This window comes from Centroberyx affinis, unplaced genomic scaffold, assembly GCF_046629955.1.
Source record: "Centroberyx affinis isolate AG114_WGS23_722 - 3 ecotype Tasmania unplaced genomic scaffold, CSIRO-AGI_Caff_v1 ptg000396l_1, whole genome shotgun sequence".
NCBI lineage: Eukaryota > Metazoa > Chordata > Actinopteri > Beryciformes > Berycidae > Centroberyx > Centroberyx affinis.
In genome coordinates, this window is record NW_027279064.1 from 150,900 (window position 1) to 175,185 (window position 24,286).

The following is a 24,286-nucleotide window of genomic DNA, read 5'->3' on the forward strand; positions in this document are numbered from 1 at the left end:
AGCGCACTGGGAACGTTACAGCCAATCCATCTTCCTCTATGTGTGTAATTTACAGAGCTGGACCTGGACCCGCAGGCCTGAATGGTGTGAACGACATTCCATCACCCCAGAAGGAGCCTGGACCAGTTATGGACGGCAGAGTATGCAAGTGACGGTCGGCCTTTCTGGTACGTTCCTCTAAATTCGACCCTGCTCTGTGATTGGCTGCTGTCTGCTGTCCTGGAATGCTGTGGTACCGATCAAGACGTGAATCGTCTGAGTTTTAAAACGACCACAGGGAACTATATATTTGAACTGTGCTAATTCAACACAGTGAGATAGAATATACCTCTGCACCTCCAAATGCTGACTAACTGTTACGTTGTCAAAGTCTGGCTCATGCAACACAGGGAGAACAGAGGAATTCAAGCAATCCACCACCATGCTTTTCATTGTAGGGATCGTGGTATTAGTTAGAGTTATTCTCAGTAGTTATTCTCAGTTGCACTTAAAGAGTCTGGGATTCCTTTGTGCTTAGAACAGCATACTGTAAGTGCAGTGACATCATTTTAAAGTCCTAAGATGAAATGCGACCATCAACACTTGTGTAGAACTGACACAACAACCCAGGCAAGTACTGAGGTGTTTAATAAATAACAGCATGAACAACACAACAACAATAACAACAACAACAACAACAACAACATTAAAAGCTTGAATTCATTTTGTATATATACACATATATATATATATATATTCATATTTGACTGTATAAACCATAAATATGACATGCGGTCCTCATAACTTAAAACAACCAGGACTTCTCGGACTGAGGTAGGGTCAGGGGCCGAGGGGTTGGATGGATGAAGCTGTGTGTGTGTGTGTGTGTGTGTGTGTGTGTGTGAGTGTGTGAATGTGTGTGTTTGTGTGTGTCTGTTTGTGTGTGTGCGTGTGTTTGTGTGTGTGTGAGTGTGTGAATGTGTATGTTTGTGTGTGTCTGTTTGTGTGTGTGCGTGTGTTTGTGTGTGTGTGTGTGTGTGTGTGCGTGTGCGTGCGTATGTGTGTGCACGTGTGCAAATTGCATGTGTGGCTGATGTATCAGGATGGAAGGCTATAGTCAGCGTGCGTGTGTGTGTGAGAGAGTGAGTCAGTGTGTTTGGAGGTGGGGAAAAGGATTACAGTATTGGCAATAAAGTTGCAGTGGCTGTTTAGAAGAAGTGTGTGTGCTTAGTGGCGAGGTGTGTGTGTGTGTGTGTGTGTGTGTGTGTGTGTGTCAGGGGTTAGAGTTCATAGTTCAGTGGTCAGGAGTCGTCCTCCCCAGTCAGTGCCCCAGTCGTCCCCCCCAAGACTTCCGGCTGAGAACACACACACATGCAGCATTGATGCGGATGAGACGCCAGGCTGTCTGGTCCTTGAAGACGGTCAGGGCACGTACGTATGTGTGTGTGTTGGTGCAGTAGGAGTTCCAGTGGCGACTGTCGATGCCGCGACAGCCCGAGTTGTTTGACTTGGAGCTCGATTTGCCACCCCGTACCCCTGCCCTGCCCCCGCTGCTGGTCCCAGGGCCGCTGTGCGTGGGGGATCGGCAGGTGGTCTCATAGAAGAGCTGCTTCTTCACCACGTTGTTGATTTTAACGTTGGACAGCACTGTCACCTCGTTCCCGGCTATGTCTGTGGCCCGTGTCAGGTTGTCCACCCAGTTATTTATGCTGTCACAGACTGAGTACTCTCCTCGGTGCATGGGCTGCGACCCTGCCCTGCGCCTCACCCGCACCCCCTTCATGCCCCCAGTGTCATCGCCTTCACCTTCCAGGGCGTCATGTGATGGGGGCACCTCGCTGAAGACAACACGCGGCGAGGAGCGGTAACGTCTCTTGGAGAAGAGCTTGGGATCCACCTCTGGGATGGAGGAGTCAGAGGGAGAATCCGACTTAGAGTGCCCAACGACGGGGCTCCTATCCTGGGTTTGTGAAGCTGCCCGATGGGGCCTCCTGGTCCTGTGGTGGCTGGTCCTTTGATGCTCCTGTGAAGAATGGTGTTCGGAGACGCGGTCCCCTGCTGCTGTCTGCTGCTGTCCTGCTCTGTGATTGGCTGCTGTCTGCTGTCCTACTTTGTGGTTGGCTGCCCCGGTGCTCAGGGCCCGTCCACCTCCCATGTTCAGTACAGCCTGGACACCGATCAGGAGGAGCAGGACCAGTGGCGACGACCTCATGGGCACACGTCCTGAGAAAGACACAAGAGAAAATGCACAGATAATGTCAGATATGCCACAAACTGGAGTAAAGGACCATGTTGCTTGGTGGGCTATGAGTACATACATTGTCTACCTAGGGTTGTCCCAGTGGGAATTGAAACTCTAACACTGGCTGTGTTAGTGCCACTTCTTTGAGCCACAGGAGCAGTAAAAAAGGCCTTTTCTGTCAGTTTAGCACTCCAGGTGAATACAAATGTTTTGTCCATTTTCACCACCATGAGGCACTCCTATTACTGCCACTACGTTGATGGGGTGTGCACTTCACAGAATGCACTTTATCCGGACATGTACATGTTATATTGTATGTACTTTATAGTATGTACTATATCTTGATATGGGCATGTCACCTGAGGGGAACAGAACAAAACAAAACAAAACAAAACAAAACAAAACAAAACAAAACACTGAAACTGTATTATTACTGCACAGTATGCGTTTTGTTTTAATAGGCGACTCCACTTTTACCATGTCATATGATTGCGTGCTGAAAGTTGAAATAAATGTTCTAACTATTCTATTCTGCCATGGGAAAGTCTTTGGCTCTTGAACTATGCTTATAAATGCATGCTGGTTGTGTGCTGCTGTAGTGGGTGTGTGTGTGTACCTGTGGAATGTGTCCAGTTGAAGTGTGAGCCCCTGTGGACTCTAGAGCCAGACTCCAGTACAGGCCGGGCCCCTCATGCCTGCCATCTGGACCCCCTGAACCACAGCTCTGTAACACACACATATACACAGACAAAAATATTTAACCTCAACAGATTAGCAATCACACAAAGATGACACAACTGCATACACACGTCTAATCACCAATCTCTCACTAGTTGGCAGGGTGGCATAGAGAGTCCTTTCAAAAGGAGGACCCAAGTTCGACCCTCATGTCAGCATGTGTCCACGCTGCTGAAGTGTCCTTGAGTAAGACACCGAATCCCTACCAGCTCCAGGGGTGCTTGTTTACAGCTGATCCTAAGAGAATTTCCCCATGGGGATCAATAAAGTATCACATTAATCTCCCAACTGCTCTACAGCCCAAATGTAAGGACAAACGTGGAGAGGAATAGTGTTTCCCGAAATAGAAAGTTGCCTCAGTTACCTGATTCCTGAAGGATTCTGTCTTTCACATATATCCTACTGTTTGCTACATGTATCCAACTGTTGTTTTTACTAAAAACATGAACTGTTTCAATTGAGGTGACAGCAGAATGGAATATGATTCAATTGGTGTGTTAGTGCATGTCTCCTTTTATCAATATTTGCAAACAAAACTTTATCTAAAAGACTGTGCTATACTTCAAGGGCCACTCTTCTGTAGAATGTAGAGAGTATTCAGACAGCTTCAACAGCTTATCTTGTTCTCATGCGCAAGCAAAATATACACAGTGCTATCATTCAAGAAGCAAGGTTGACATGCAGCAGGTTTAGCAGATGAGATGGCTGTAAAACTGTGGGCATTCATCTCTGTTCCACTGCCCACCCCTCCTTTCACAGAGATACACAGTTTACCGTTATCTGACCCTATCACACGCCCAGTACACACACACTCACCATGTTTAACTCTCAGAGTTTACACTTGCCATAGATCGGAATGTGCGGTATTTCACACCTCATTAGATCTTACATGTATATCAAAAGCATACACACCAACATACATCATTAATAAGGGATGGGCACACACATGTCTCACTCACACATACGCACACGCACACGCACACACACACACACACACACAAACAATCAATGTCTTGCTTAGACACACTGGCACAGGCACACACATGCTGTACATGCACATGTGCGCATGTGTGTAAGGTTGCTTTCATGAATAGTTTGCATGCTTAGACGCATGCTTGTTATTGAGGTGAGTTAAAACAGGTGTGTGGCTTGGCTTATAAAGAACTATAATTTGTAATGCTCCTTGTAAACAGCAGTGTTTGAATGTCAAAAGCTTATTAGTGTGCTAAATGGGTAACTGAATATGTCTTTTAGTGCCTTGCTGTCCTATAGCCTTTGGTAGGATACAAAAAAAAGCATATAATCTCTCATATTGTGTGAATCTCTCATATTTATGTATGGTAAGCTGTATGAAGACGTAGCATTACCAAGTTTTTATTTAATCTAACTTCTTCCAATAAGCTCAGAACAAGCGTGTGCATTGAATGCCCACCAGTGTTATACATAATAACCAGAAGAGGGCAGTGTTGCCTGCGTTGCCTGCATAGGCTGCCATTCAAAGACAACAAGCGACTGAGTAATACCAAAATGTCACTGGCCTTGCTCCCATTAGAAACAGCAGTCCAGCTGCATAAGAGAGGATCAGCATATTAGATCATTTTTCAGGTATTTTCCCACAAGCTGAGAATCCCAAAGTCCTTGAGATTGCTATTTTTGTACCACTTCTTACACACTTGTTTGTCCTCAGGGTCAGTTTGGGGTTGGCATAGCATCTACTGTGTACTCAAGTGATCTTAAGAGATAGAGACAGAATTTAGATGTCTAGAGACAGAATTTAGAGATAACTGACCTAGTATTACCCTTTGGGCTGCAGCAGAATCCAGCGAACTAGATTATTGCTGTATGTTGAACTTGTTTTGCACACGCTTACACATTAGCACTATCTAAGCAAATCTAAATCTGCAAAGGATGCCGCATGCAGACACAGATGAGGAGATACACGCACACACACACACACACACACACTCACTCACTCACTCACTCACATATGGAGCTGGTCCAAACAGCCAGTGAGTTGATTGATCCAGGCTGACGGGCAGCTCACTATTTACATGGCCCAGGGTGAGCTGGGAGGATCCTAATGTTAAAAATATGTGGCTTGTGTTTAATGCCAGTGGAGCCAGCGTAAACACTGCAGTGCAGGAGCACAGGGGTCAGAGCGCTTTACAGAGCACCTCTGACTTATAGGATTATCTCAGCACTGGATCATAGCACAGACTCTCCCTCTCTCACTCTTTCTCCATCTCTCTCAATCTGTCTGTCTGTCTCTCCTTCCCACCCTCTCACACAAATACAGCATAAGAGATGCGCAAACACACACACACACACAGACACACATGCACAAGCATAAATGCACAAACTCTTGAGACGCTCTTGCGGTTTCTCTGTATTTCAGTGAACAGGGTTTGGATGCGCTCCCAATTCTGTTTGTTTGTTTTATTGTTTTGCGGAAACTAAACCGTGCTCTGCTTTAGAGATCACTGCTAGCCCCAATGTGTGCTAGCTGTACTGGAAAGCAGGATACTCCAGGAACATTTACAGGGTGCTGACTGGGACTGGAGTAGAAAAAGATAGATTAAACGGTCCAATGGATTTTACACACTGAGACACATCAGTGTGGAAAGGCCATGCATATGGTACTGATAAAACAGGAAGTCTCATGCTACATATTGGGTTGCAAAGAGTGGTGTGTGAGGCTCCCTGCTCTTTGACTTGCTCGGGACAGTGAGTTGAAAACATTGAGTACATAGACACATGTGCTAGAAGCCTTGAAGAGTAAAAGAGCTAAAAAGAGGTCATCCTGCTCACATAAGCTGGCCCAATAATGAGAAAGGTATTTCCTCCAAGAATTTTGGAGCAAAAACCACAGAAATGACAGATACACTCCATATTTCCTGACACACACTGTATTAATACACAGTGGTATAAACAAAGCAGATGTTTGCGACCCTTTTATGATTCATGCTTTGCACACTTCTCAAGTTGGCACCAGAAAGGATGTTTATGAGACCAGACTTTGTAAGACAGCTTGATGTGCCTTAGCGTCATTTGCTCTAAACAGGACTATCCCCATCTCACATTAGGCTGACTCCTCAGATTTGCCAAACTTTCTGTTGAGTCATCCATCACTTTCAAACGCTGCGATGGCATGAGCGTTCAAGGCACTACAAGGCACTACCTGGTTAAACAAGTTTGCCAAAGTTGATGAAAGTATGTGGAAAAAGACATAAGTCACGCAGCTGCCGGGTTGTGACCTGGAAAACCAATCAGGGAGAATGAGAGGAAAACACTGCAGACAGAGACTAATTATTTTGCCCCAGGCGATGGAGGCCAGCCACACATTTACTGGTACTGACTATGCACTATTAATTGCCAGTAACACATTTTCATTTGCTCGACAATTCACAGTCCACAAGATGCTTCGATGGATCAGGTTCTGGTAACGGCATCCTGACAAATTATGTGGTTCCAGTACGGTGTGCTGACTGTGATATAACAATAAAAGTTGTTTAGGAGAGCATCGCCTGCCATCAAATGGAGTTTAGTTTACAGTTAGCCAGGGTTTCCTCCTTTCTGTGTGTTACATTAGTCATTAGTTACAAGTCTCTGTTAAAAGATGTGCAGGAGCGCCGTGTCAACAGTTGTCTCAGACAAACACACTCCCCTCTCTCTGAGTGATGACAACAGCAGCAGATTATGAAGGGGTGAGAAAGAGAGACTGACGCGCTAGTCTTTATTAACACAGACAGAGAGAGAGGGAGACAGAGATAGAGAGAAAGAGAGGAAGGTAAACAGTTCCTCTGTGTCTCTCATCGACTCAGTGTACTGCAGTTCCTCCCGCTGTCATCCACTGGAAATAATTATCAAGAGGGATAACCGCCAGGTCAACTTGCTCTTCCTTTCTCTTTTACACACACCCACATGCACAAAGATATAAATATTATCTAATGTTCATTAATCAATATGTCAAAAATGCAACTGCTTATAGCATGTAAAGTATTCCTGTTTTTGTAAAGACATTAAGTACCTAATACGTTCACTAATAATCCATAATAAGTTTTGCTTTCATTTCACTTCATTTCAGAGCATGTGTAACATTTTTAACATGGTGGACATCTCATTTTGGAATGAAACTCTTATGGGTTATGTGTATGCATGCACAGCAGCATGCACACAAGCACGCACAAGTACACACACACTGACAATACATTGCATTTCACAATGTCTTTTTTTCTCCTGGCAGAGTTGTACTAACAATCATAATGCCTCCCTTGTCTAGTCCCCATTTAATTCACTAAAGAAAACAATTGTAAAAGAAAAGCCAACTTATATTTTAGTCCAGAATATCTGTCCTGAAGCTTGTCAAACTGAAGACAATCAGCTTGTCACATTTTAGACAACTTGCCATGTGGAACCGATACAACAGTCTAGAAACTGCCATGAATGTAGTTCTTGTCATGCAAAAAGACGTCATGCACTGTCCGTCGAAAGTAAGCGTAAGACAGTTATTTAGAGGTTCTTCATGGGCTAGATATTCTTAGAGAAGCTTTAAAATTCTCATAGAGGATATGAATTCTTCTTGCAGCACATTCACACAGTCAGATAAACCAATCATAATAAAATAAATGATGGAAAAACAACTCAAGTTTTTGATGAGTCAGATAGCCAATCAAAATGATGTCAATTATGCAATGCTTATGAGTCTTATGAGTATGTACCTATGAGTTGTAGTTAGATAGTATTTAATATAAACTAAGCTACTTGAAGGAACTTCACTGGTTTAATAGAACCAAGTGGTTCTTCAGTGGTTCTACGGCGAATAAGCGGTTCAATGCATAAATGGTTCTTCAAATTGCTGTGATGGTTGCATGTCAGACCTTCATTGGTTTTACATACACTGCATTTGTTATGGTGCTTCAGTGGTGATGTAATAGCTCTTAAAACCAATAAACGCATGGTATATGGTAGTTATGGTAGCCAGATGGTCTCAACATTTGGACTTGAACTCACATCACTGAGTCTCTATCATTCTGTCTAAAGAGTAAGTAAATGTGAAAAATTGACTAGAAATATAAAAACTGTGCTGTTCTGCACGGTTGTTTCTCTTTCTATAAACCCATATTCATGCCTGACTAGGGAAAAAGAAAAAAAGTGAGTGCTTTAAGAATTTAGCGGATAAGTATAGTAATGTCAGTAGCAGAGATGAAAGAGATCAGATTCTGCCCTGTCCTTTCCCCTCATCCTCATGTTTGAAAGCCATTTGCTGTGAGAACCAAGGCACCTGTTGTACATCAGAGAGACTTCAAACAGTAAAATCTGCTGCTCTGGCCTCAGGACAACACAGGAAGAAAGAGACAGGCAGCAGCAAACAGACAGGCACACAGAACCTGTAAAAGCACTTGACTTCTCCATATGATGACAAATGATGCAAGACACACAGAACAAAGAACATCTCACTGCACGAAGAGCCGTGCTATGAACTGACTAAATGCTAGAACATGTAAAAGGAGAACACTAGCATGTGCACGACTTTACTACACATCAGACCGTATTAGTGTGATGGGTGCACTGGGTGTAGCAATAAAATGCCTTGCGCACGCAATACATAGGTAAATGTATTTCCAGTTGTAAATGGTGTATATACTGTATAGGGATATTAAACAAATGTAAAGAACCTAATTTTCAAATGTATTCCACTAGGAACAAATAGGTTTCAAAACATTGACCTTTCTCTCAACTTAGCTGGCTGGTACTGGCAGCAGCACAAAGGCACTTAACACATCCACTGTGTGAACGTTTCCCAGCTCAGGAACACGGTGCCAACAAGAACACTGAAATATCTCGGGCCTCAGTTTTTTTATGACCAACCATTACATACATCTTTACCTGTAATAAACCCATAAACGAATATGGTGCCATGCTGTGAGAAGGGAAAGCCAAGAATTTCATGTTTGAATTTTCATCTCTTGTTTTGATTAGCGAGTGTACAGTGTATGTGCGGCTGAGGAGCCCGCAGAATTTTCCGTCGGGATGCCAGCGCGTCTCACAGGTGTTTCTCCTCATTAGCAGTCATATTGTGGTAAAATGTAAGCTTGTGTTTGGAGGGTTCGGGCAGCCTACCCATCTGTCCAGGGCATCTTGAGAATATCAGGGGAACAGGGAGCCGAGGTGAGGAAACTAAAAGGACTGAGCTTTGGCAATGAGCCAGTATCTTTGGCCGACTTAAAATATTCATCTTATTCCCTGGTGCTTCCTCTCTCTCTTTGTTTCTGTCTATGTGTCTATCTGATTGACTGACTGACTGTCTGCCGGTCTGTCTGTCTGTCCCTCTCATCTATCAAGGTTCTCTAGGAATCTGACCTAATGTTCTTCTTTCCTCCCAGGATCATAGCTAGAGGTAGTTTCCTGGATACATGGTTGTATCTGTGTCTAACAGCGATAACAGATTTCAATACTGTGTGTAAACGTGTATGTGCAGGTGCAGAGTGCTACTCTTGTGGGTCTGATCCATCTCCACCATTCCTTTGTGTTTGACTTTGGAAAATTGGAAAACACCCACTTTCTGATCCATCCAAATCCATAGACCCCCTCACTGCAGATCTGATCCCCTCTCTTCAAGGCTCTATTTCCCAACTTGGCTGTCTGCAACCTTTCTGTGTGCATGTGTGTTTGTTTTGTGTTTGAGGGCTACACATAATTGGCTACTGCTTCTGAAGCTATCAAGTGAATCCATCAAACGCTTGCCATTTTGGAAAAACTCACTGACAATAGCATTTCAATTAGCACTCCCGCTGGAAGGAATTTTCCTTGAATCTGGGATAATCAAAACAAGTGGCTTGGTGTCTGCATATGGCTCCACTTTTAACTCACTTCACTTCTACCAACTTTCCTAGAAAAGTAGATGTCATTTAGTCAAGAGGAGAAAACTTAGACAGCCGCCGCGCTTCCTGTGTGAATGCCAAAATATCTGTGGCACAATAGTTTGATCGATGCAAATTTGAAAAATATTACTAAAGTTTCTTTCTGGTTTTGAGCCACAGAGACACTTACACATTGACAGCGCTCCCATTCTCAACTGTTATATTGGATATTGGCATACATCTGATGACCTGATTTGAAAACTGGCATCAAGATCTTTTTATCTGCTTTAGAGCTGAGACTTCACACATTTTCAGTATTGCATAATGTGGTCAAATTCTTAAGTCAACTCTTGGCACAACATTTGTTCCAGAGCCATATTTGATTTGCTAGGGCACCCGTGAAACAAAACAGAGACATGACTACAATGTAACCTCAGTCTATTCCAGATTGTCATACTTTGTCTGACAAGAAGCCTGAGCAAGCATTCATCATAATAGAAAGATTGAATCCTTGTGGGGATTGTGAAATAAATCCAAAATAAACAACATTTTAGCTGGGAGCGGGATTCAGCGGTAATTGCATTTGGAAGTAAGAGATGAGTAGCAAATAGAAATTGCAAAGTGAAACAATGCAGCTCTTTGTTTTTTTTATAGCGAGGTTTATAGCACTTCTGCCACTTTCGTTTTAAACAAAAATACAATTACCTAATTTGTTTGTGAAAATGTATTTTGGCATGATATTATAGAATGCTTGTGTTTTTTTCTGTAATGTTCACGAACAGGTGGGATGCAGGTATAGACAATATATGTAGGAAAGCATTATAAGTTGTGTATATGGTATCTGTATCTGTTTTTTTTTTTCATGAAAAAACAAAAGAAACTATGGCAACAAGACTAAGCCCATTCATCAAGCACTGCAAATGCAATTGGCTAGAAATAATTTGGATTAATACCAATAACTGAAAACTGGCCTTAGTAAAACAGTTTTTTTCCACCGCTGTTAAGCTGAAACAACTGCATCCACTCTTCCCTTCTGCTTTCTTTGCTTAAAGGGTCCTTTAAGCTCCTAACAACCAGCGAATTTCAGTGGTGTGATGGCGTTTAATGTCCTTATAATGAACTCTCTGCTGCTGCCTTGGAGCCTAGCAGAGCTCCAGGCATGAGGTCTTTCTGGCAACGAGGCAAATCCGCGATAAAAGCATTGTGGCTGTGTTACTGAGAGGCCTTCTCCCCCTCTCTCTCCTGGTTCCCTCCCTACAACCAGGCCCATCCCCAGCCACCCCACCCATTCCCCGGGCTGGACAAGCAGACGTGGGAGGCCAGGCCTCCAGCCCTTGAAAGCAGGATGAACACAATGATTAACATGTTTTCCAGGCCCCCCGTTTTTATGACCTTGACATTCAACAATCTTCTCATGACAAGTGGTTAATGTTTTGGCATGGCTGTGGTAATAACTCCCCTTGCCTGGTGAGAATCTAAGATCCCACAGTGGAGTAGTGAGAATAGGGCCAGAGGCAAGAATGTCTGTCTGGCCATGGAGAGAGATGAAGACAGAGGGATGGAGAGGAAGGAATCAGAGACGTCAAGGGATGGGGAGAGGCAAAAAGCAATGGAGGGTGGGGTAGAGATTGGCAGTAAGAAGTCTTGGGAATAGAGCAAATAATGGAGCGTGTGATAGCAAGAACCAGAGGGAGGAATGAAGAGGTTGTGGGGGTGCAGAGAGGGAGACAAAGAAGAGTTCAAGGACAGGGAAGGAGTGAGGAATGAAGACGAGAGGAAGTTAGAAACCGATGAGGTGAAAGAGGACGTATGGGGTTTCGTCTCTGTGTCTGTCCTCCCAATAGCTTTACCAGAAAAATCATTCCCCCCGCCTCTGCTCAAGCAGACAACAACACAACAGTCCCATTACTGGTGTAGCTTATGTTGCATATTCACTCTAGGGACATTCACTGGAGCACAGCTTGAATAACATGTCCGATGTACAAACAGACGTTTCTCCATTCGTCATGTTACTCATCTTACTGAAGAGTACAAGGATAGCAGCATGAAAGTGATTCAAATCGCTGAACACTGATTGGGTGAAATAAATCTGTCAATCATGAAACTAGAATTTTCTTATCTTTGACAGAGAGATGCGATACAGATCACTGACTAATGTGAGTCATCAGATTATCGCCCTGACTTTGATTTGACTGATTTTACAATCCTTTATTCTTTAGATGTGCCTGAATGCAAATACGTTCGTGATTTGAATGCATCTATCGCAATTTGTACCACAGACAAAATCAAGTCTATAGATTGTATGTCATGATCGCATGCTGTTGTATGGAAAGCAGCGGAGGACTGATCATGACTCACCCAGGTACACTTGCTTAAGAACATGAGGTGGGCGTAAATAGACAGATGTGCTCACTCAGACACCCTAGATTTCCATTACGCCCCACTTGCACTCTGCTCCACCTGCATGCCATGAGCATGGGTGTGGGCCCGTGGATAGACGTAGATAGGGTATAGGCTGTGTCAGACATTAGGATAATATTTGTGTATTCTTTTCAGTATTCACCTGATAATGTTCTTACTTGTATTCTGAAATGAGGGTAGGCTGTAAGCTCCTGCTGTCGGCATGTTTTATATTGGTGTAACATGGATTTGATTAGATATACTTTTGTCGTTTAGCCCTCTAATTTTAGGGCACAGGGTCAACCGGTTAGAGCTGCACCCTTCAACAGTGATACTTCAACAGTTATATGGCCTCAGGGGGGGTTGAACCTGGGTTCAGCTGAACCTGGTTGGGGGATGACCTCACTAAACACTAGGACATCCTGCTTCTAGAGGCATTAAACAGCCATTATCCAAAACTGACAGGCTGCTCTGTATCCTCACATGCAAATGTTGTTATTCAATCAATTTTTCATTGTCGATACAGCAGCAAACATGGCTGACTTTGGCTGAGTGTCTCAATACTTAAGCTATTCACTGTACACAGCTTCAGTCATCATTCTCAGTGAGCTCGTCTGAATACAATATTCAACAAACACATTCTGAGTATTTAGCTGTTTTCTATTTTGATCTGTCCAATACAGAACCAGCTAGTACAATCAGCTTTGTTTTACTGCTACAAATACAGACATGTGTCCTGACAGGACTTTGTTGAATCCTCTAAAGAGTGTAAAAAATGTGATGTTGTCCTCACTCCCATCGCTTGTTTCATTACGGTCTCACCCCTCTCACTAAAGACTTGACCCAGCCATTTTCTGTTCTGTGTGGTCTCTTCCACATCTTTCTGTCATCTCTCTCTCTCTCTCTCTCTCTCTCTCTCTCTCTCTCTTTGCTTCCCTATCTCCCTTGATCCACCTCTCCCCTCCCTCCCTCTATCTCTAGCTGATGTCAACCACCTGTCTGCGTGGGACCTCCCAGGCCCATCCCCTGTCTGTTAGCAGCACGCCATGTTCAGTGTGTGAGCGGAGCTATGGTGAAAGAGCTAGAGTGGCTCCTTTCCAGTGTGTGTCTGTGTGTCTCTGTGTGTGTGTGTGTACGTGACCTGTAGCAGGGGTGTAGATGAATGAATATTTACTGTGGAGCACGATGCACGGCCTTAACAGAGCATCCAGCGGAGAGAAATGGCTTCCTACAGGATCACGCTCCCCAAGCTGTTCGCGACACATCGTTTATCCTCGAGCTGTAACCTAAACAAAACTTGTTGACAGATAAAACAGACTGTTTGAAAGCAGAGGGGGAGAAAACAGCTTGTGAAGTCTTTCACGCCCTAGCAGTATTTTACTGATCCCTTCTGGCTAAAACAACCACAAGAAGAATGGCGCTTTTTAGATTCATTTAACATACCAAACCTGCTCATTGTGTAGGAGACCAATCTGTTACAACTAGCCAATGGCTCATCTTCCTGCATACTGTGCATTCTAAAATTGGCATAATCCGAATAAGTGCATAATAAGAGGCTTCACTTGTATCCTTGGGGCTAAGGCGTGTGTGTGTTTGATGTGTATCCAACACAAACACACATATACATACACACGTACACACATGCGCACATACACACACATACAAACCAAATTCCTCCTGTGCTGGTGTGCTTTGTGTATCTATTTCTTCCGTGTAGCCTACTTTCCTTCTTTGCGTAAACTTTTTCTTTCTCTCCTCTGTCTCTAATTATATGGGAACTTGTAAGATCGGAAATGCACTGCATGGTTGGAAATTGTATCTATGACTGAGCATCTAACAGCAAATGCTAATTTAATTTGTCATTTTTGAGCTTAGAGTAAATCTGTGTATTTGAAGAGATCAAACATGTAGATAGCAGTGAGAGAGTTTCGTGTCCAGACAAGCTACAGTCAACCTACCAACTGAGAAAGAAGTGAAAGGAAAGTGAGAGTGAGACGGCGTCATCACATCAAGCCAAACACACACGTGTGCACACATACACACCCACACACACACGCACACACACGCACACACAATGAGGCTGTGGTGAATTCAACATATTAGACATTGACTGAGTCAACACATTACTGCCAAAACACTGTTATTCTAGCAGTAAAAAAAAAAAACCTAGTGATTTGTGATTTATCAGCTACTGTGTGTTTGGGCTGCGCGCATGGGCATGAGAGGTAAGCGAGCCATAGCTGAAAGTCATAGAGGCATTTAACGTGGAATGAGCAGGCATGTCTGCACATTCAGTTGTCATTTCTATAGCACGTAACACACACACACACACACACACACATACACACACATGCATATGCCACATGCATATGCCACATGCACAGACACAGATACATAAACACACAGGCGTAGACAAACATCCGTTTGATGGAGCACCTGTCGGACTCTGATCTTCAGCAGTCACAGACACATAGACTGACTTGCGTAACACCCCCGGATTAGATTTTCCAATACTTGGCAAACTCCAGACAGAGGACAGTATTATTCTTGGTTTTGCCCAGTGCAAAAGAGTTGAAAACTAGGTCCATATGGGGCAATGGTGCTAGGACAATGGAATTCTGCTCATGTCCTGCGAGCATCCAATCCAAATCCAGTAAGTTACAAATGTCAAACAGTGTTAGCTGTGATTTCTATTGAATAAATTTGTTCTCAAACATTGTGAGAAGTTGTTTGGATAGGAAACCTCAGCAAGAATTAAGGCAGAAACTAACGTGGGAGTGACGTTTCCATATTTTCCATTCTCTCTTGTGCTCTTCTTTCCTCTCCTCTCCTCTCCTGTGCCACACGGTTCATGATCCTGACCCGCAGTGACCTCCAGATCCCCGTCTTCCTCCGCAAACACAGACGTGACCCTGAGCCTGAACTCTGACCTTTAACCTCTCACACCGATTCCAGACAGAATGCTCCCGCTGGTTCACTTTACACCAGAGGTTCTTATACCCCATTCTGCGGTCTGACCTGTGCCACGCTGCAGCTCCAGTGACCCAAAAAATAACCAAAGCAAGGCCCGGTGTAAAGTCTTGACCCATGAATTATCATCTTCTCTTTTTGGCCCAAACAGAGAATCTTTGTTTGAGATGTGCAGATGCTGGCTATTCATCTCAGAGGCAGAGAGAGAGATATTCTTTCTTTTGCTTGGTAATATTGCATAGTTCTTGTAAGGTAACGGTTATGCCGTCAAAGTTACGGGTAGGTGCAATTGTTAGAAGTTGCCTTGAGGCCCTCAGGTTAAACGGCCACAATCAAACTGGCAGTCCAGGTGTGATGTAGCAGCCTCTCCCCTGCCCAGGTGTCCTATACAACCCTCCACAGTCTAGACACCTCACACTATACCATCCTTTATGTGTTTAATGGGTGGATCTCCTTCTTGTCATAGTCTGATAAGAATTTCATAGATTTGCGTGGAGTCCATATTGATGGTGACTCATTATCACAGATCTCCACAGGATAGCTTTAGGCAAAATAGCAGCTGGGTTACATTTTGAATTCTTGAAAAACTCTTTAAGCGATGTATCAACGTCTGAGGCTTTCTAACAAGTACAGCTGAAGTGGATGTGATATTTGAAACTGTATTGAAACACAAACTCTCTGGCGCAGAGGGAATCTGTGAGACATCGGCAGGATCACATAATGTATTGATGCAAAGTTCAATGCACACGTACACATGCGAATGCATATACATACCTGCATGCCATGAACTCTCTCTCTCTCTCTCTCTCGCTCTCTCTCTCTCACACACACACACACACACACACACTGGTGCTAACATAGGGAAAGCTGTAATTCAGCTTCAAAGGGAAACCTGAGAGGGGTCATGAATAATCACAGACATCTTTGTCTGCAGGGAAAACAGCACTGTCCATCTGCCCACCATACACACACTAGGTTATATGGTCAAGCTGTTTTTAGTAATGCTATTGGGTTTGTATATGCTCTTGTGAATTTGAAGGATATATCTAATATGATCATGCGTTTAAGAGAATATGCTCTGGATTATCTTGTGTTAAACACATGCATGTATCTATGTAGCCTCTATAGCCAGACTGCAGCAGCTTTCTCTCTCCACTTCCTCTGTGGACCAACACAGAGGTGATGAAAACACAGCGTCAGCTCCTCTCCAGCGCACACTGGCAGCAAAATTGACGCTCGTAAACAATTTGAAAAATTTCTTTTTGTACAGACTGAAGCACATTTTCTCCTGAGAGAGCTTTAGGTCCTGGCCTTCACTCAAAGTTTTGATAAGTTTGTTTATCTGACACAGATGTGAACACACACACAACACTATGGAAAAACAATGTACAGATGTGTGTGTGTGTGTGTGTGTGTGTGTGTGTGTGTGTGTGTGTGTGTGTGTGAGAGAGAGAGAGAGAGAGAGAGAGAGAGAGAGAGTTAGTGTACAGACAAAGATAGGTTGTCTTGTCAATAACAGTTATATGGCTTTGCTATTTTGAAATGTGTGTTTCACATACCAGCATCTACATTTTTCTGCTCCAGATTCAATTAGATTAAAGTAGTCAATTGGCTTAATGTGGCTGACCATATAATTGTACCTACAGGAAACTGTTTATGTGTGATATTTGTTTGTCTGTGTGGATAAATGTTGGTGGCGGTGACATTCCTCCCCTGTCAAAGCCTGCAAGGAATTCCCTAGTAGGAGTGGCAGGCATGAGGTCTGTCTTTAGCACACACGCTTGCTTACGCACACAAACACACACACATATATCAGGGCATGAATGTATAATCAAATGCACACGCATACAAACATCAAGCCCCACCCTGACATGAGGATAAACGCAGCAACACACTTCGTGTTGGACGTTGGAGCTCATCAAAATCTACAAGTCCTTTGAGGGTTGTGTAACATGAGCGGAGAGAGAGAAAGACAGATAGATAGAGAGAAAGAGAGAGAGAGAGAGAGAGAGAGAGAGAGACAGAGAGAGAGAGAGAGAGAGAGAGAGAGAGAGAGAGAGAAGGTAACCTGATGTCCCAGGAGTTTTCTGAACAGTTCCCATTGAAGTTTGGAGAACCCCTTTTTCGAACCCTCACCACTGTTCTCCCCCTTCCCCCTCTCCATCGGTATCTACCTGGTTAACTACTGCTACTACTACGGGAACAATGAAAGAACAGAGCCAACATAAACTTTGCATTCATCACTCAACTAAACTTTTTGTAATACCTCCTGTGTACTCAGCAGGAATTTTCTCTTCCCCACGGGGGACTGACTGGCTGCTGTTGAGTTCAATTGCAATTCAGAGGCTCCACTTTCACTTAATGACAGGTATGAAGAAAACTTTGGAGTGATCACTGAGATAGACTCTTTCTTTCTTCTTCTCACTCTCTCTCTCTGTCCTACACAGACTTACACACACATACCATTTTTAATTGCAAATTTAAAAGCAACAACACAGAACTCACCACCCTGTTAATGCTCCTTCTCTCAGCTCCCCAGTGAGTGAAAACTTCCAGAGAAAGTCTCCTATATTCCACCTCACTCTCTCCAGGCCAAGGGCAGAATTATCCCAAACTCCAAATCCCGCTCCTGCTTTTAAAGCTGTGAATCCAGGTCTGGGGCCATCCACTTCTGTCTGTCTCCCTCCCACACTCTTTGGGAAATGGATTGTTCTAAAAGTTTAGTAAGAGGAGTCCCAAAGCTACTCCCACCCTCCTGTGTGGCTCGCTGCAGGTCCTAGTGCCTACCCTTTCCACGCGCTGCCATGACAAACATACAGCTGTTCATAACTCACACCTAGCTGCTGTTACTCATTCTGTCCTTCAGCCTTCCATTCACCTTTTCATCCATGCTTGTTCATTCAGAGCACTGGAGCTGATCAATGGGAATAAGCCTCAAACCAGGGATGACTCAGCTTCTTTTGCTGTGTGACTGGACTTCACTTACTGTAATAGTGAGGTCAGGCTTTGGCCTGCCCAGTGAAAGCTTTCCACGATCGTCATTGTTATAATAACACACCGGAGTCACTGCTAGCTGCGCATCGATACCCTTGGATATGAACTTAGTAGTGCAACGTGCCTCAGCCATGTGTGTGGTTGAACTACAAACGTCCTTGACACAGAGGATGGTTGTGGAAGCAGGCTCACTTAAACAACCGAGTAATCAATCACGGAAATGCACTGCCATATTCTAAAAAATAATATGGCAAATATGCATAGGCCATTGCAATGCAAACATTTATAATGAGTCCAGTGAAATTTATGGACTTACAAGAATAGAACCTTGATGGTCTGTTGCAGTCAGGAATTCGTCCATGTTGTTTGTCAGTGGTAAATGGAGAGAACAGGGGAAAGAGAGCAACAACGAGAGCCAAACTATGCAACTATGATATCCCCTCACCCGGGGTGGAGAGACCAGCCACACCCTGCATTCAACAGGGCCTCCAGGCTCCAGTATCACAACAGTCACTCTCTCTGACATTTCTCGTTCTCCTCTCTCTCCCTCTCTTGTTTATGCATCTTTGTTTTCCTGTCTCTCCGTCTTGCCTTCTCACCCTCTCTGTGTTTCTCTCTTTCTCCCCGCTTCTCTGACCTGAACCGTATCGTTGTCAGAGCCCCTGGCGCTGAGCAGACAGACATCCCACCCCTCTGCTCCGACAGAGAGAGAGACAGAGAGAGGGAGCGAGAGAGGAAGAAAGAAAGAGAGAAAGAAAGGATTGTGTGTCGGTGTCATCCTTTTCTCCTCCTCTTGTGAAAATGGAATTCCTTTACTTTCAGTTGTGACGCTCACGCCGTTACGGTGTTAATGAGAAAAATTTACGGGCTGTAAATGGGCCCTGGAAGAAATAACACAGGTGATAACATGAGAGGGGTCTCTGCGCTCAAGAATTTTGACCCCCTCTGATGAGTTCAAAACCCAAGTGGGACTTCCCCCTAACACTAGCGTGGGTGTTCGTGATCTGCAAGTCGAGGTGTGTTTGACATTTTCTGATTGAGTGTGTCTATGTTTGTTTGTTTGTGAGCGAGTGTGTGTGTGTGGATCTGCGTCTGTCTGAGTGTGTGTCTTTGTGCATGCGTGTGTGTGTGAGCTTGTGCCGCTGTCAAAACTGCCTCGGCCCTTGTTATCAAGGCTGAGTCTGAAAGGGGAAACCCCAGACGCTGAACTTTGAACCCGCACCCCACTCTGGGTTGGTTAAGGGTGAGAAATGCTGAGAAGGGGTGAGCGCTTTGGGCTGCGAGGGTGGAGAGCAGGTCAAGAGTGCACCAATATCCTCATATTTCAGGGATTCTGTCGCTGGGACTGGCTCTTTCGGATGATGTGTGTGTGCGTGTGCCTACTTGCGTGTGCGTGTGTGTGACCTTGTTCCAGGCCTAGACCTAAATGCAGGTTATTTAAAACAGCATTGTTTCTTGCAGCACGATCAGGTTTCTGAACCCTGGGGGATTTTGTCGAAGTTGAATGGTGTACGACTAAAGGCTGACAGTTGCCTCGGTTTTATATTATAGGTGCACTTTTTGGTCATTTACTCTCAGTTATAAATTACAGTAATTCACAATGTGTGTGTCTGGGAGGTACAGCTGTTTGATAGTGCAGATAAATGTGTCATGTGTTTTTGTGTTCATTTAAAAAAAAAAAAAAAAAAAAATTCATTAAACATAATTACAAGGCTATTTTCAATTACGTCAATGCTGATTAATTTGGTGCAGTAAAAGCTGCTGTTAATTGGTTTTACTCTGCGTGTGTGTGTGTGTGTGTGTCATAATAATTGAGATTAGTCACAATCCAGCCCTAATGTGTGGTCTTCAATTTATAGCTCTATAAATCCAGTAAATGCCTGCAAAGACTTCAAGGGTTGTTCTGACAATATCACACAGTGCAAATTTATTGCACTGCATTTTACGCAATACCCCACCATCTCCTTTATTCTCGATGTCCCAAACAACACGTGAGTCGCTCTTTCTCTTAATAAGCAGCCTTAGGGCACCAATGGAGAGCACCAGTTTAGCCCGCATGAAATGTTCAAATCCAAATCCAAATACTCACGCTATTTTCACCAGAGCACTTAACAGCAGGCTAATCCTTATCCACACTCGATATATCTCAATGATATCCAAGGGAAGCGGTTGGACAGGTTTCCCTCTGCCACAAAGTCGCAGCACAGGGACGTACAGGCCTGCTCAAACACACACACACACACACACACACTCACGTACGAGCACACACTCGTACGTACAAGCACATTCCCCATTCATCTCACTCATGATCTCATGAATGTTGATGTCATGCTTTTCTGAGTTTGAACGTCTCGTGTCAGCCTTTCTTTGGCCCACTGGAAATGAAATGATATTTGATGGTAGAGACTTGTATGTGTATTTGTGTGTGTGTGTGTGTGTGTGTGTGTCAACAAATATTGTACAGAAAGCCTCTGGCAGACAGCTAGATATACCTTTACACTAATGGCCACGTCCTTTTCCTTTCCTCGTCAAATGAAAGGGAAAAGCATTCAATAGAAAGAATCTTCATAGGTTTCAAACATGATCACATATACTGCATTTTGATTTCTACATACACAAATCAATCAGGTACACAATATATCGATAAAAACTTGATAAGGAGCTTAAAGGACAGGGACAGGACTTTAGGAAGGACTTGACAAGGACACGATTTTAGCAAGATGTTCCTGCAGAAAGAATCAGTAAGCAGACACTTCTTGTTTGAAGCTCCTGACCTCTGACATTATAGATGATATAAAGACTTTTTATCCCTGGCTTCTCAATGCTCAATGGGGCTCATAAGATCTCACACAAAGCACTCCGCATCATGTACCTTTTCTTTTTTACATAAGCATTGGTCAGACTCCACTCAATAATTGATGACACATCTCCCTTCTAACATTTCCCATATCATTCATTCTTTCTTTTCCTTAATGGCGAGTGAAAACCTACGCCAAAGAATCAGTCATTGATTGAAGCTTTCTGGCCCAGTTATCCATATGTCACTGAGAAGGTGGATGAATGGCTTAATTTCACCTGCACTTTTGTGGGCATTGTGCATGGCCGTGTGTACATATGGTTGTGTGTGTGTGCGCGTGCGTGTGCGTGTGTGTGTGTGTGTGCGCTCTGGCGAGGCAGAACTGAATGGCTGTTCCTCCATGCATTGTTGAGTTTGAGAGCTCATCCTCCTACACTCTCATCATGGCCTTGCGCTGACGCATCCCAGAAGCCTCTTCACTCATTGACTCTTCTGTCCCCTTCCTCCCACGGCCTCGCCATGCAGAATCCTGCTATTGTCCCGCCAAGGACGGACCGTGGTAGCAAACAGCCGGGCTCACACACTCGCACACACACCCTCTACACGCAGTATGCACAGATGGAGTCGGAGCGATAGCAGTGTGTACCTGAATGTATACAAAAACATACTTGGAAAACATTATTTGGAAGTGCTTAGATGTTCCGCAAGCTAAGAGTTTTGCGGTTGTTCCCACAGTCTGCCCTTCATCCCTAATAATTTCAGTGGAAACCAGGCACTTGATCAAGCCTTGAGTCCCTGTTTGTGTGTTTGTGTGTGTCTGTCTGTCGCTGTTTCTGAGTGTCTTCTCAGTATGTGTATTAACCTTTAGCCTCTCTCACCATTGTTTCAGTGACATACCCCACTGCTACTGAAAGCTTGTTCCCAGAGATTTTGGCATAACGTTGAATCTAGCAACATCCTGTGTTAATTCTACATCTGGGTCTAAGCCAGAGTTGAAGGATGAGAGCGGTCTTCAGGTCGTGTGCTTCTGTGCATCCCATGCTCCTTGAAGAGAGAAAAATCTGTGTAAGCTTAGTGTGCAGTATCACTGTAGAGGTGGGCACTGATAGACTTTTCAGTCAGTTGAACTTTTTCCTCCAAAATATTGGAAAAGACTAATTTCCTAGGCACATATTTGTATTTTAAATAGTTTATCCATGTTTCCTTGCTGCTCATTGTTGATTTACTAGCAGCAAACAGTGTTTATCCCAAACTAATGTCAGTAATGTAGATTAGAAATATCAGATTTTCATTTACAACAAAATCTTCAACTTTGACCAATGATATTTGGCTTTTTCAGAACTTCAGCACATTCAGACACCATTTAAATACAAGCCTTTTGTTCTGCATAATTTTTGTGAACTTGCTCATTGTTCTCTGTAATTAGGTCATTTTATCACAAAATGCTTCTGTATGTTGAAAATTTGTACTGCTCAACAGCTCACTTCCCATCTTCCCTTAACTCCATCCTTTTGTGCTATTGCTTGTTCTGTATGGATTCTAGATGAATTCACTGAGCACAGAGAACCAATTTATCTTTTTCATGTTCTTAAGGGATCCTTTTAGATTTAGAAAAAAAACAAGAAAAATCCCTTTGCAAATCAATATAGATGACCTCAAGCAGTACCGACTTCATAAAGCACTGGCGCTAGCGTCTGAAAAAAAGAAAATCTAAGTTAGGTTGCATTATCATCATGCTGTGTCTATAGATTCGAGGCAGTTACTAGTGTCTGAATAACCCAACTCTATAGCAAAACTCCATAGCGGCTGGTTGTTTCTCACACACAGAGGGCATTGTGTCCTGTAATGGAGCCCGGGCCTCAGGGTCTGTTCCCTCACAGCTCACAACTCAGCTTCACTGCCTCAAAACACATTGTTGCGGTTGGGTATCGTACCAAAGTGCATACATTTCCCATACAGGCTAATACAGTCACAGACATGAGCCAGTAATGGTTTTGATAAAATCACTAAAAACCGGGAGCGGACCCTTGCTGCATGGAAGCGCATACATTTCCCATCTACAGTGTATCCACAAAACATGGATAGGAATCAGCTATGAGCAGGAAATCACTTGGCTGTCATCCTCACCCCACATAGCAAAACCTATTTTGCGGTCAACTTTCCAGCAGTAATTGCATTCTCATGCCCGTTTGACAGCGCAAGGACATTGAACTGTATTCATAATTTGTGACAAAATCCAATTTCCACCACTCCCTCCCACAAAATCCCCCCATTCCTTCTGTCAGAGAATACTTTTTCCCCATTTTACATGAATTCCATACATATGAGCCACAAAGTCTCCTTTGGAAATAATCTAAAACAAAGAGAGACCACTGTCTGCCTGGAGAATTTTTTCCCTGAGATGAAAACGTCTGTGACTCACATCTTACCTCAGCTCACGTCAGAGCATGTCTGATGACTACACACACGATGCTGCACTGCTAATTATTTTCATCACAATTTGTCCAAGAATTCCTTCCATTCACTTTGACTGCATGTCTGTGGTCATTAATACCACTTACTGTAAATCATAATTGAGCAATTGAGTGAGCACAAGCAGGTAGCTACCGGTTCCTTTGTACTGTTGCCAACTAACACTCAACATCATGACAAATAAATACAAACAACATGTGACAATCATCAAAACTATTTTTAAGACTGTCTTACACTTAAACACTACAGATATATAGCAATCAATTCCTCAAAATAGTAACTGGACATGGTGTGATTGTTCTAGTCCACCTGTAACTTTGTGTCCAAGTCAGCATCAACTAAAACATGGTTGAATCTGGCTCCATGCCAATGGTAAGATCAGATTTGGTGTATGGATTGTTCCTACAGTCTTTTTTTCATCCTAATAAATATGAACACTAGACTATTAGATGGCACCCACATTACCTTTGGAAAAATGCGATGTGTTTTGTTATCATCATATGGCCCATTCTGCCTCTGGGTTTCGTAGACATACAGCATTGTGCAAAAGTCTTAGGCACCCTCAATTTTTTATCTAAATTTTGTCTTAGATGTTTATTTATTTGTTTTCTGCATTAGTGTGTCAGTAGACTGCTCTTTATAGTAATTTAGAAACTTTTCATTTCATTATTTTTGAAAGCATCTTCGCTTTATGGATTTTTTTTAACATGTGCCTAAGACCTTTGCACAGTACTGCAGGGCAAAAGCAGAGAGTTGGAGTGAGTTGTGAGGGGAGAGGTAAGAGAGACACCTGGGAGAGAAACAAAGCGGCAGCTGGCTTGACTTTACTCCCCG

At 43.5% G+C, this 24,286-nt stretch overlaps 1 protein-coding gene across 3 annotated transcripts; it reads right to left on the reverse strand.

Moving 5' to 3' along the window:
- Window positions 1-696: 696 nt before the first annotated feature.
- Window positions 697-17,867, reverse strand: ngfa (nerve growth factor a (beta polypeptide)). 3 transcript variants are annotated; one of them, XM_071516271.1, is made up of 3 exons: window positions 17,695-17,867; window positions 2,838-2,945; window positions 697-2,202 (listed from the first exon to the last, which is right to left on the reverse strand). In XM_071516271.1, exon 3 carries the CDS (start codon window positions 2,189-2,191, stop codon window positions 1,301-1,303), a length of 891 nt encoding a protein of 296 aa, XP_071372372.1. In that variant the 5' UTR covers window positions 2,192-2,202; window positions 2,838-2,945; window positions 17,695-17,867; the 3' UTR covers window positions 697-1,300. The 3 variants fall into 3 exon arrangements, with proteins under 3 accessions (XP_071372372.1, XP_071372373.1, XP_071372374.1); XM_071516272.1 differs by lacking the exon at window positions 17,695-17,867 and adding an exon at window positions 13,394-13,501; XM_071516273.1 differs by lacking the exons at window positions 2,838-2,945; window positions 17,695-17,867 and adding an exon at window positions 2,298-2,356.
- Window positions 17,868-24,286: the final 6,419 nt, after the last annotated feature.